General features: G+C 40.2%; 2 protein-coding genes across 3 annotated transcripts; one reads left to right on the top strand and one right to left on the bottom strand.

Annotated features, from left to right (window-relative positions):
• The first annotated feature begins 107 nt into the window (after window positions 1-107).
• Window positions 108-3,868, top strand: wdr53 (WD repeat domain 53). 2 transcript variants are annotated; one of them, XM_047392092.1, is made up of 3 exons: window positions 108-178; window positions 1,693-2,182; window positions 2,977-3,868. In XM_047392092.1, exons 2-3 carry the CDS (start codon window positions 1,694-1,696, stop codon window positions 3,655-3,657), a joined length of 1,170 nt encoding a protein of 389 aa, XP_047248048.1. In that variant the 5' UTR covers window positions 108-178; window position 1,693; the 3' UTR covers window positions 3,658-3,868. The 2 variants fall into 2 exon arrangements, with proteins under 2 accessions (XP_047248048.1, XP_047248047.1); XM_047392091.1 differs by lacking the exon at window positions 108-178 and adding an exon at window positions 199-459.
• A 1,982-nt stretch (window positions 3,869-5,850) lies between these two features.
• Window positions 5,851-11,264, bottom strand: srprb (SRP receptor subunit beta). Its single transcript, XM_047392093.1, has 7 exons — window positions 11,016-11,264; window positions 10,665-10,759; window positions 10,489-10,566; window positions 9,688-9,770; window positions 8,110-8,246; window positions 7,939-7,993; window positions 5,851-6,783 (listed from the first exon to the last, which is right to left on the bottom strand). The coding sequence occupies exons 1-7, from the start codon at window positions 11,152-11,154 to the stop codon at window positions 6,573-6,575; spliced, it is 798 nt and encodes a 265-aa protein (XP_047248049.1). The 5' UTR covers window positions 11,155-11,264; the 3' UTR covers window positions 5,851-6,572.
• Window positions 11,265-12,605: the final 1,341 nt, after the last annotated feature.

Below are 12,605 nucleotides of genomic sequence, written 5' to 3'. Positions count from 1 at the left end.
GAGCAGGGTTTTGTGTTTTAAATGATATATTATTAAATAAATGAGCGCTTCCGCATTAACGCCTGGCAGTCTAAACTCGGGGCATCAATTTCTAAGCTATCAGTGACGTCACCATTGAGCAACTCAGCCCCCCCCCTCACATGGTAGCATGCTAAAGTTGTGACTTCTCCTCGTTAAGGTAGTAAAACGTCTCACGTTAGTGAAATTCATACTAATGCCACAATGTTTAAGTGAGCTACTGTTAACTACGACATTTACGTGCTTGTTTTTCACCGCTGCCATCAAGTCAACTGAGCAAAACTTAGCATGTTAGCGTCGAGGCTAACGAGTTAGCCGCAGAGCTAAAGCAGTTCGGTTTGACTCTTGATGCTTTCTGTTAAACTGAGCATTGCCCCAAAAACCACGGTCGTTCCTTCAAACTGTAATATGGAAGAAGTGGAGAGTTCCAGTCAACACCCGGTCAGGGCATTTCTGTTCTAGCAGATGAACAAATACAATGATAATAATAATAATGTAATGTTCTTGCTGTTTTCATATTATTAGAGTGAAGGGTCTTTACTGCTATGGCCGTGTTAATAAAACCATTGTAAACTGAAAATAGACGTTACCATAATGTCTTAAGTGATTAACAACCTAAAGATTGTAAATAATCAGTGCTTCAGTGCAAATAATATAATTATTTTTAATTTGATAACATGAGGGTTGCTTAAATCAAATCAAATTAATTTAAGTGAATACATTTGCATAAAATATTCTGTTGTGTAAAATATTTTAAAATGTAATTCATGGAAATGGGCATATCACTTGCTGCTGTTTGAAACTTTATATATTTATTTTTATGTATTTATTGTGCTTCATGCTTAATATTTTCGTATATAATGTATTTTAGTTTTGTATTTAAATTTATGCTTGAATTCAGTTTACCAAAATTTCACTTTACCAGACAAACCGGTCTAATTAATTTCTAATGATGTAAAATCCAGTTCAAACCCATTTATGCCAAAGTAATAAAATCATACAGTTAAATTCAATCCAAAGTGAGTGAGTAAAATTGTATTTAATAAAACCATCAGGTTGTCTTGAATCCTATTTTGTTTTGTTATGTTTTTGCACCATGTTTTTTTTTTACATTATTTTTGATTGCTGTTGGGTATTATTAACATTTTATCTGTTGCTCATCCCAGTAATCCTTTCGTTTGTGTGAAGTATACTTACACAGGTTATTGCTATAAACAGGGATATTTAGTGAACTTTAAGACATTGAAGCGACATCATAGTAGCTATATAGGTGCAGCATGAAATTCTATAGTTATTCTACATATTGAGGGATAAAAATGAAAAACACAAAGAAAATATAGCGAATCAGCCCTGCTAAAGTTTTACTCGCTCATTTAATTTAAAAAGTAGAAATCAGAGCCGAACTATTTTGAACATTTATTTTGACTTGATTGTGCTCTGGCACTGAGCTCTTGTCTTGTGATGGTAATGATAAGTTATTACCAGCTGGTTTTTCTGACATCCTGTGCCTTTTTTATTACTTCCTGTTATGCTTGAAGTATTTATTAAGGTCATGTTTTTATATCACAGAGTAACCAGACTTTTTATAATCTGAATGTAACATGCAATGTTAAAACTAATGACTGCTACTGACCCATGTTTCTCTTCATGTTACCCCACCTATCTTGTGGTCAGCATGGGCAGCCTGTGGCCTGAGGGCCACTCCTCTACCCTTCTTTGTGTTGGTGGATCTCCAGGCCCGGAGGGTCTGATTGCGTCCGGTGCTGAGTGTGGAGAGGTGACATTGTGGACTCAAGAGGGAGCCATCGTCGGCCGTCTCGTTCTCCCTGGACAGGAGGACATTACCAGTGCAGCGTTTTCACCTGCAGATTGTGCCCGCCTTTATGTGTCGCATGGAGACACGGTGAGCGTGTTGGACCCTAGGAACCTGAAAGGCCCGGTGGAGAATTTTCAGGGTGCAGGAGAGGAGGAGATTAATGCTTTAGCTCTGAATGAGACTGGTTCAGCCGTGGCTGTGGCGGATGACTCCGGGGCGGTGAGGATACTTGAGATTCCAGGGGGGAGAGTTTGCCGGAGTCTCCGCAGACACACCAACATCTGTTCGTCTGTGGCTTTCCGACCGCACAGACCCAATAACCTCGTTTCTGTCGGACTGGACATGCAGGTAAAGGAACAAGATTTAGGAGTCTGAATGTTTATCTACAGTGTCTCGCACAAGTACTCATTTGAACTTTTCACATTTTATCATGTTACAACCACCCGCTTTAATGTATTTTATTGGAATTTTATGGGATAGACCAAAGTAGCACATTATTGCAAAGTGGAAGAAAAATGATACAAGGTGTTCAAAGCTTTTTTTTTAAAAACTATCACTAAACAGTTTCATGCAATTGTATTCAGACACCAACAGTCAATACTCTAGAACCGCCATTTGCTGTAATTACAACTGCAGGTTTTTTGGGTGTATGTCTCTGCAGATCTAGAGACTGAGATTGTTTTTTACAAAATGGCTAAAGCTCAGTCAGGCAGGACGAAAAGCATCTGGAAACGTTCAATTTTCAGGTCTTGTCCTGTATCTACAACCCCTCATCAACTCTGACCCAATATTTCCACAGCCTCCTGCTGCCACCACCATGTAGCAAAGTTCAAGATGGACTTCAGACAACTCTGCAGCTCCTCCAGAGTTGAAACAAGGCTTTCTGTTTACTGTTGATGGATTGAACAGTGCTTCATATAATCAGGAGAGATTATCATATTGTTTTATAACCCCACACTGCTTTAAAGTTCTCAACTTGCTCCTTGATCTGCTGCATTTTTCTTCCACCTCATTAATAAAGCTCTACTTTGTGTTGGTCTAGATGTGGTTGTAATGTATAGATACTTTTACAACGCTCTGCATGTTGTCTAATATAGAACCGTAGCTTTGTATTGCAATATCTCTTTACTTTGCCGTTCAAGGTGATTCTGTGGGGTCTTCAGAAGACCCGCCCACTGTGGACCCTCAACCTCCAGGACATGGCAGAAGAAGAGGACGCCCATCAGCAGCGCCCAGGTCAGCTTTTCAACCCTCCTCTGGCTCACTGTGTTTCTGTGTCGAGCTGCGGAAACATTTTGGGCTGCGCTGCAGAGGATGGCCGGGTCCATCTGATGCGGATTGGCAGCGGCTCTAAACTGGAACAGCATGGAGCCATAAAGGCACACACTCAGGGAGCCTCACAGGTCCATTTCATTAGTTTCTTCTCCCACCCTTACTGGATGGTCACAGGCGGGAACGACGGCCAGGTGGCCCTTTGGGACCTCGGTAAGCACCCGGTGGTAGCTCCAGAGGGAAAAACAGGAAAGACGCAAGCGACAGCATCTCAGCGCCGGAAAGGTAAGAGCAGCGGCAGGAGAAGAGAGCAGGCTCAGGATAAATCAAAGAAGAAGGCAGAGAGGGAGGAGGCTGAAGAGGACGACGATGAAGCAGCTGCAAAGGAGCAGGAGGAGTCGATGGAGGAGGAGAAGTCTGGACCCAAAATGAGCATCAGTCACGGGGACAAAGTGAACGGGCTGTGCCCTGCTTTGCTGAAAGGAGAACCGAGCATAATAGTTGCAGATCAAAGCACCAATCTGACCGTCTACCCTTTGTCTCAGCTTTAGATTCATGTTTTATTTTCCAATTTTTTGTTTGACCCCAGAGAGCTTTATTTGTTTCAGATGAGGACTGTTTGGCTCGACTTCATTAAAACCGCGGATATTAAAAACCCCAACATTTTGATGTCTTCAGATAGTGTTTAACTATATGCGCTGTACTTTTCTGCATGTGTGTGGGCTTCTGTCACTCTTTGAAATAAACTTTGACATAAATGTCTGTAATGGTTTTAATAACTGTAAAACAACCACATCTGACTTCAGAAATATGCATTAAGGGGGTTTGTCTGCAGCTCTTTTACACGGTGAAATAAAACATGTCGACTAACACCAGATGTTAGAATGAAGGCAGAAAAAGAAAGCTGCTCCAGATGACATTTTGAAAACAGGGACATTACGCAGCTACATATCTGAAATGTTTCACAGTTTTCCACATGACCTCTGCCCCAGGCAATAATAGGTTTATTTTAAAACTTAATGCAAAGCAGCAATTTGTTGGCAAACATAGCAAACTGGCATTATTTCCTTTGTTTTCATATTATTAATGATTTAATTGCTAGATATTTTACCCTATACATATATTGCACCCCCTGGTAAAAGGCCTTAAGATAAATTCAGATTCATTTACCTTAGCATAATCTTACATTTAAAGGTTTAGAAAAAATCCAGGCTTTAACCCCAGATCATCACTGACTGTGGAAACGTCACACTGAACTTAAGCAATGTGGATTCTGTGCCTCTCCACTCTTCCTCCAGAATTTGGCACCTTGACTTTCAAATGAAATGTAAACTTTACTTTCGTTTGAGAAGAGGACTTTGAACCACTGAGCAACGGTCCAGCTTCTGATGTTGTCTCTGGTTCTGTGTGTAGTGGCTCTTAATGCACCAACTCCAGCCTCAGTCCACTTCTTTTGAAGCTCCCCCAAATTCTTAAATGGATTTTGGCTGACAATCCTCTAAAGGCTGTAGTTATCCTTGTTGCTAGTGGACCTTTTTTCTTCCACTTAACTTTCTATAAATATGCTTGGATACAGAGGAACTCAGCCTGCTTCTTTAGCGGTGACCTTTCGTGGCTTACCCTCTTGGAGGGTGTCAGCGGTCTTCCCCATGATTGTGTAGCCTTCTGACCCCGACTGAAATATCATTTAAAGGCTCAGGAAACCCGAGTTAATTGGCTGATAAGGATGTGACACCATGAGATTTCAATATTTAAACTTTTCACAACTTTCAAATTTTGTGAGACACTGAATTTTGGGTTTTTATTATCTGGAAGCTGTAATGATCAAAATTACAAGAAACAAAGACTTGAAATATTTTACACTATGTGTAAAGATTGTATGTAATGAGTTTCACTTTCTGGAATGAGTAACAACATAAATGTAACTTTTTCACAATATTTTGTTTTGGATCATTTGGATCCCGTTGAACGACCCAGTGATGACTCGTTTTCTTTCAGTTTTCGGGTCTCCAGACTTCATGATGCCACTTTTAACAATGTTCTCATCTCCTTCGTTTGGTCGCAGCATCACAGGTCTTCCACCATGCCTAACAATGGGTATGAAGTGGTTTGTTTGATGCCAGACCCAACGGAGTATTTGTTGTTGAAAGGCTTAATTTTAGCCTCATCTGACAACATGGTTTCTGCTAAAGTCCCAGCAGAGTTAAGTGAACTGCATGTATTTGCAGATACCCAGCCTTTTTCTCATTTTCAGTTTTAAGCTAATTATTGCCTCGACTGTAACTTTCAGAGATCAATGCAAATTTGGCTTCTTTGAATAATGTGCCCTCATCTTTCCCATTTTGAAAAGTGGTTAAGTGTAATAGGCCTTCCTCAGGTTGTTGTAGTGCCAGAAAAAGTCTTAAAAAACAACTTACAATCTGATTAAGTTATAAATTACAAAAATGCTTCAGTTCCACCTTATTTGCAGCTGTGAGGTGAAAATAAGTTTGGTATCTGATAATGGTTAAAAAAAAAAACTTTTTATGACTTAATTGCTTCCACTGTCAATATGGACACGTAGATAGAAGAGTGATTAAGACAGATGTTCTATTAATACTCCAGGGACACAGGAGTTGTGGCTTAGTGAGCAGTTTTAGGCACTAAACTTTAAAAAGACTAAATTACAGAAATGCTTCAGTTTATTCGAACAATCGTTGCTTCACTGATTGGATTATGACATTTTCAGTGAGAGATGAGGCTGCTGCAGCAATAAGAGACTTATTTATTTTAAGGCTTCTGACATGTGATATGCAGTATGACACTGTGTGTGTATCTGAACATTTTATTGGACCATCCTTCCTTCCTGATTTACAAAACCACACAAACTGAACTTTTCTGTTTAAACAAGTTTGATTCACTAAGACAAAAGTACAGTAAAAGCATACATTAAATGCAGAATATTCAAACAATGATTTCAAACAACTGAGCTGTTTCTTCTTCAAACGACAAAACATTTCAAACTGAAACTAAGGACAAGGAAAGAAAGGAACACGGCAAACCGTCCAAGTTAACGAAGAAATGCTATGCACACCCGTCTATTTTTACGAGGCAGTTTACAGCTCAAACTTTAGATAATTCACTTTTATGTTTAACAACTGCAGTCAAACAACAGCAAAGTCTTTTCTTACAAATTTCACAAAGAAGCTAAACAAAACTTTGCACCAAACAAGCCAGATCAGAGGAACCATAACGTCCACAATTATCCATTCATCCGTTAAGCTTGTGAGTCTGAATGATTTCCATGTTTGAAAATCTCTCTTGTGGTGCACAGATGTTTAAATGGAGTTGAGAAACTGAGGTTGCACAGACCCAGAGAAGTATATGTCACCCCTCCTCTGATTATTGAGGGGATGGCAGACGTTCCGGTCCAAGGTTTGTACCTCTTAAGGCAGAACTGCTCATCCAGTTAGTTGAGCTGCAGCTCTTACAGTTTAGCCAGGCTCTTTTCCAGGCTCTCAACGTCAGCGTCCCCATCTTCTCCCTTACTGCCGCGGGCGCTGCACTCCAGGAACTTCACCTTCATGGGCAGCTGGCTGAAGTCGAAATCCTTACCTTTTTTCCCCAGATAAACACTGCCGCCCACAGAGCCATCCTGAGCGCTCAGAGCTGCTGAGCGAGTCACTCTCAAGGTGTTCCTGTTGCAAAACAAAATGATTTATTAATAGAATGTCTGCTTAGTTTGAGTTTTAAGTGGAGGACTCACCATTCATTCCCAGGTTGTAAAACCCAGCCTAGAAATGTACTGTCTCTAATAGGCATGGACCAGTTACCCTTTTCAAGTAAAATCCATAATATTGCAAAAAGTATCATCCTTCACACACATACAGACTTGAGGAACAACCCATTCTTAATCCATAGGGTTTAATATGAAGTTGGCCCACCCTTAGCAGCAGTGGCTGCTTCAGCTTTTCTGGGAAGGCTTTCCAAAAGGTTTGGTGTGTGTTGATGGGAGTATTTGACCATTCTTTCAGGTGGACATTCTTGAGGTCAGACAAAAAGCTCTGGCTAGAAGTCGCCCCTCTAATTGATGAGGGCAGGACTTTGTGCAGAACAGTGTAGTTCCTCAACACCAAACTTGCTCATCTGCGTCTTTATAGACCTTAGTTTGTGTACTGATGCACAGTTAAACTGGATCAAGAAACTCCCAACTTCATGATCTAATAAATGTGGCTTACATCTGTAGCAAATGACTGCAGAAAGTTGTGGAGACCACCGCGTGCTCTGTACCTCCGCACCTGGTTAGCCTGCTCAGCTATTTTACACGACTTGCCACTTCTTAGTTGAGTTGCTGTTGGTCACAATCACGTCTACACTGTTATAACAGCGCTTAACAGTTGACTGTGAGTTACTTAGTGAGGGCGACCCGTTGCTTCACAAATGTTTGTAGAAGGCCAGAGAAAGTGTTCTCTATGGCTGTTTGAAGAATAGCACTAACACTGCACTGCCCATTTTTACTTAGCACTGCCAGCCAGCTGGCTGAAAGAGAGCTGCAACATTTTCCATCAATTACAAAAAAGAATATTTGGCTGTTGGAAATATTTCTGTTAAAAAAAAAAAACAACTACATTATGTTACACGTTTTTGTTCTCATGTTTTTGTGCAAATATTGCAACACTGAGGTATTTTTAGCCAAAATTATACTTTTAGAATATCACATGGGCCATGGCTAATTTATATACAGACGTGAGGCTGAGGCAAGGTGAACACAATGATCGCACTACCAGGAGTCATTGCAAACATTATGGATTTGTATTAGCAGGGTAATAAGACACCAAGTAAAAATTACTTACAGTTCCTTTTCCAGCTGCTGCTGAATCAGTTTGGCAGATTTTGCCATTGTAATGTCTATGCAGAAGAAGAGATCATTAAATGAGATTACCAAATCACAGATACTGTAGGATAAATCCTGATACAAAGAGTAGGTAAGTGGTTCATTTAGATGGGGAAAGGTCTTGTGTCACCTTGTTTGTTGCACGCCACCAGCAGCGTTGGAGCGTTTCTGCAGATCACCGTATCCGTCAACAACATGTAGAGAAACTCTGCCACATCTCTGACCTCCTTCTGGAAGATGCCGCTGTCCACCACAAACACGATAGCCCTGAAGATGACAGGCGAGTTGATCACTTAGATCCCATCAGGATGTTAATTACACCTGACTCAATTTTAATTCCTAGTTAAGCTGAGAAAATGTCATATTTCCATTAATGTCTTCATGCCATTTTTTTTTTTACCGTTTTAGCCCAAGCACCAGTTTCTCTCATTGGTCCCACTTATCTGTTTGGCCGGGATAAAATGCTAATTTCTCCTGTGGATAAAGGAGACATCCGAAGGTCCTATAATGACCAACTCTGAGGTGTGGATCCATTTTACTTCTTGATCCCGAAGGAAAGGAAGCACAATATCACAGCAAGAGGAGGTGTAACAACAACTGGAAAGGCCAACCAATAAGGTAGAGGGCTGCAATAGGATTAAGTACTTCATTCTGAATTTTTGTTTTGTGGTACCTGAGTGGAAAGTCCGTTTGGCAAATCGTCAAAGAGTTTAACTTTAACACATTTACAGACATTTTATTGAACTTCTATTCAACTAAAAAAAAAAAGGTAAATAGCATAAAGGTGAACAAGATGTAACTACTAAAACAGATCTGAATAAAAAGATATGGATGGATCCACTAACTCTACTAGCAGCTGCTTTTTAATTAAAATGAATTTATTTATATACCTTAACAATTCCTCTTATAAACCTTTTTAGCATCAAAACAGAAAATGTTCTAATACAGGTTTTAATCCAATCAACAAAAGGAAACAAGAATGATTTAATACATGGTTCCTGTGCATTTTCCAGTTAGTCAAATCACTTTTTACCATCTCAAATTTCTACATTTTTCACAACATTTGAGAACAAATCATTTGGCCAACCCGGTGCTGAAGCTGGCTTCCAAGTGGGCAGAGCTGAACACTTCTCACAGTTTTTTTTTGTTTCGTTTAAGCACCCATGCCAACTCTAATCAGGTCTACTGTACAACCTGTAAAACTAGTCAATTCTGGACATGACTCTCTTAAACCAAACACAGATTCTAGTTTCAATGCTGTGTTTGTCATCTAAACCAAACCCAGTTCAAGGATTAGAGGAAAAAGGCGGTGAAGCAGACTCTTAAAATAATTTATATCAATCAATTAGTTTCACAAAGGTTAAAGTTATGAAGAGGTGATTTAAAGTTGTCGATTTTATTAAAAGTTTTAAGCAAAGCACTTATGTTTCACTTCATTTAGAATTGTTTTTAATCTTTTAATTTAAACAGAGTAGGGAATAAAGTCTGGAAAGGCAAACACTTCCTATTCTCAGTTTTCTTGTTTTCATGCTTATCTAGAGACGAAAAAAGGCACATTTTATACTTTTTCCAGACTTTTCAAGATTGTGTAGGGATCTTGTTAATGTCGTCATATTTACAGACACAGAAATGTTCAACTCATTTTCATAATCCCAACAGCAGGGAGGAGAAAACCAAAAAAAGACATTACCACACAGGAGGTTCTCACCTGGCTGCAGACTTGAACTTCTCCAGGTACTGAGACCGCAGACTGTCATGTCCTGGCAGGTCAATCAGGGTCCAGGTGCTGCCCTGAAAGGAAGAAGGGAAACTGTGGCTCAACGTACAAAGATAACAGTACAGACAGTAGTAACAAAAAGGCGTGGAGAAGTTCAAAGCAGAGTTAGGTTATATCGCAATATCCCAAATTTTGAACATCTCACAGAACACTGTTCAATCCATTATCTGAAGATGGAAAGAGTAAGACGCAACTGCAAATCTACCAAAATATGGCTGTCCACCTGAAACTGACAAGGAGACCATTAATCAGAGGAGCAGACATGATGGTAATCGTGCGACAGCCAAACTATTAATTGTTCTACAAATCAGGCCTTAATGGTAGAGTGGTAAGCAAAAAGTAATTGCTTAAAGAAAGCCATGAGATGTCATAATTGCATTTTACCATAAGCCATGTAGGGAACACACGCATGGAAGAACTTGCTCTGGGTCAGACGACACCAACATGGCATATGATGTGTTGTATGGAAAACTAGCACTTTAAATTACCCTGAACGCACCATCCCCACAGTGAGACACGGTAATGTCACTATCATGCTGTGGGCATTCTTTTCAGATTGTTTTTATTTGTATAAATAAAACATGTATAGTTTTCTTTCCACTCCACAAAAATGCACAACATTGTGTTGCTATATCAGACGAGTTTGCAGCTGTAACATAAAATGTGAAAAAGATCAACGGTACACTTTTGCACAGCACTGTTGAAGTGTTACTGCAGCAGCCAGTTACTCACCCTGTCATTTTTAGCTTTGTATGGAGCACTGCTGTCTGTGATGGAGGTCTGTGTGCGTTTGAACTTCCCTGACAGCAGCTGCAAGGACATTAAAGCAGACCAGTTTAAAACACAAACACCGTCGGTTCGGTATCCACCTAAAAGCAACGTGGCCAGGGGCCCACGGCGATACTCACTCGGATAAAAAGAAGGGTTTTCCCGGAGTCACACAGTCCCACCAGCAGCACGGCGCTCCGGACTGTTTTGCTGGTTAGAAAGTACTTCAGGAAGACTAAAATTAATATTGAAAGTGAACCGTCCGCTTGTTAGTTCATGAGCAGAAACTACTGACAACTGTTTGTGTTTGTTTTAACAATAATAAGCTTTTACAGTTAAAAACCTGGTGTTTAAAATACTAAAACTTAAACACAAACTGTTGCTGAGAGGACCGCTTTCTACTTACCTGACAGTTATCACTCACTGAGCTAAGCTACATGCTAAAGCTAGCCTGCTAAGCTAACATGCTAACGTGTTCAGTCAGTTCTCACCGCAGGTGATGACAACCACCGCCAGAGCCACGATAACTCCGACCAGAACCACAGGGTCCTGCTCCTCCATCTGCTGGCGAAGGGATTCATAGTAAGGCTCGAACGGGTTCTCTGTCACCTCAGAGTCTGTTTTCTTCATGTTTTCTCCAGGTCCGTTACTGTGTGGGAGATCCGGTCAAGCTAATCTGAAATGAGACACGTCTCCTTCTGGAGCCTGTAGGGAGGGTGAAGGGACACCAGAGGGCGCTGTGGAGCTGCTGATCTCTTCCTGTTTCTCCTCGCCTCCATCTCCATGTTCAACAGCGTTTATCCTAACAGTTATCTTCTACTCCTCTTAAACACCTCCTCATAGAATGGATATATTTTAAATTCTTTTAGCATAATTTTTTCACAGTTATATTTTAAAACAAGCTTTTAACAATTACTGCTGTGGAGATCTTGAAAGCTGTTCATCATTTAATGACAATATTCTTAGAGCAGTCTCCTCCAGTATGCTAATCATCAGGCATAACATTATGACCATGCGAAGTGAGTAACACCGATTATCTCTGAACATTTTATCTTGAAGGCTAAAAGAGTTGTTAGAAGCAGGATGAATGCAGTGGTCAGTATTTTTTTAAAGCGGGCCAATGAAGGAACGGAGCTGAAGCGGCAACAGGATTAAGGCCCAATGGTTAGTTATGGCAGGGATCTACTTTTACCTTTGCTCCTAGAATTTGTCCAAAGCCGTTAGACACGACCCTTCATTCTAAAAAAGATTTCTTATCAAGTTTAGGGAATAGGCCTACATGGTATATTGAATATTTCTGTTAGCTTTTTTTGGGGCAAAGAAATGAACATTTATTCAGTTTTTTGGAAGGTTTTGTAACTGAAAGAACATGAAGCTTTACAGTAAGAAATTGAATGAATGGCTTTCTTATTTATGGAGAATTTAGGAATAAACAAAAATAAGCTAAAGAACAATTTTTGCACCATCAGTGTCATTCTGCTGTGGGAATTCTTTTGAAGATAGTGAAAACACTTCAAACAAAGGCTAAAATTACCCTATTTTATTATCTCCATATTTCTAAACACAGTTCAGTCCCATGTAATTTCTGGCCAATGTTATTAAGAGCCACAGTAAAAGATCTCAACAGTCAGAAGCAGCTCCAGAGCTGCAGGTTGCAGACCTCTGCCCTTAGGACTGAGAGGCAGTGTCGATGATTTCTTGCAAGGTTCTGCTCTGAAAGCTTTGGTCCTGCCATCCACTTGGATGCTTCTTTGATACGTACAACCTAGCCAAGCATTCTTGCAGACCAGGTATCAGATTGGCATTCCCTGAGTGGACATCTGTGGGACAAAAAACAGCTATCCATGGAGGACCCCATCCAACTTACAGGACTTGCTGCAAACATCTCGCTGCCAGATACCACAGCTCATCTCCATGGATCTAATGGAGGTTTGGCAGCAAAAATGGGCCCAACATGGTACCAGGCAAGCGGTTAATGTTATGCCTGGTTGGATGATTTGTTCTTTAGCTTATTTATGAACAGAAAAAAGCTTTTGAAATAAACCCAAGAATTTCCGAGGGAAAACGTTAATCAGAATTTG

Source organism: Girardinichthys multiradiatus, chromosome 18 (assembly GCF_021462225.1).
Source record: "Girardinichthys multiradiatus isolate DD_20200921_A chromosome 18, DD_fGirMul_XY1, whole genome shotgun sequence".
NCBI classification, from domain to species: Eukaryota; Metazoa; Chordata; class Actinopteri; order Cyprinodontiformes; family Goodeidae; genus Girardinichthys; species Girardinichthys multiradiatus.
The sequence above is the reverse complement of the archived record's forward strand: the minus strand, read 5'-3'. Positions and strand labels throughout refer to the sequence as shown.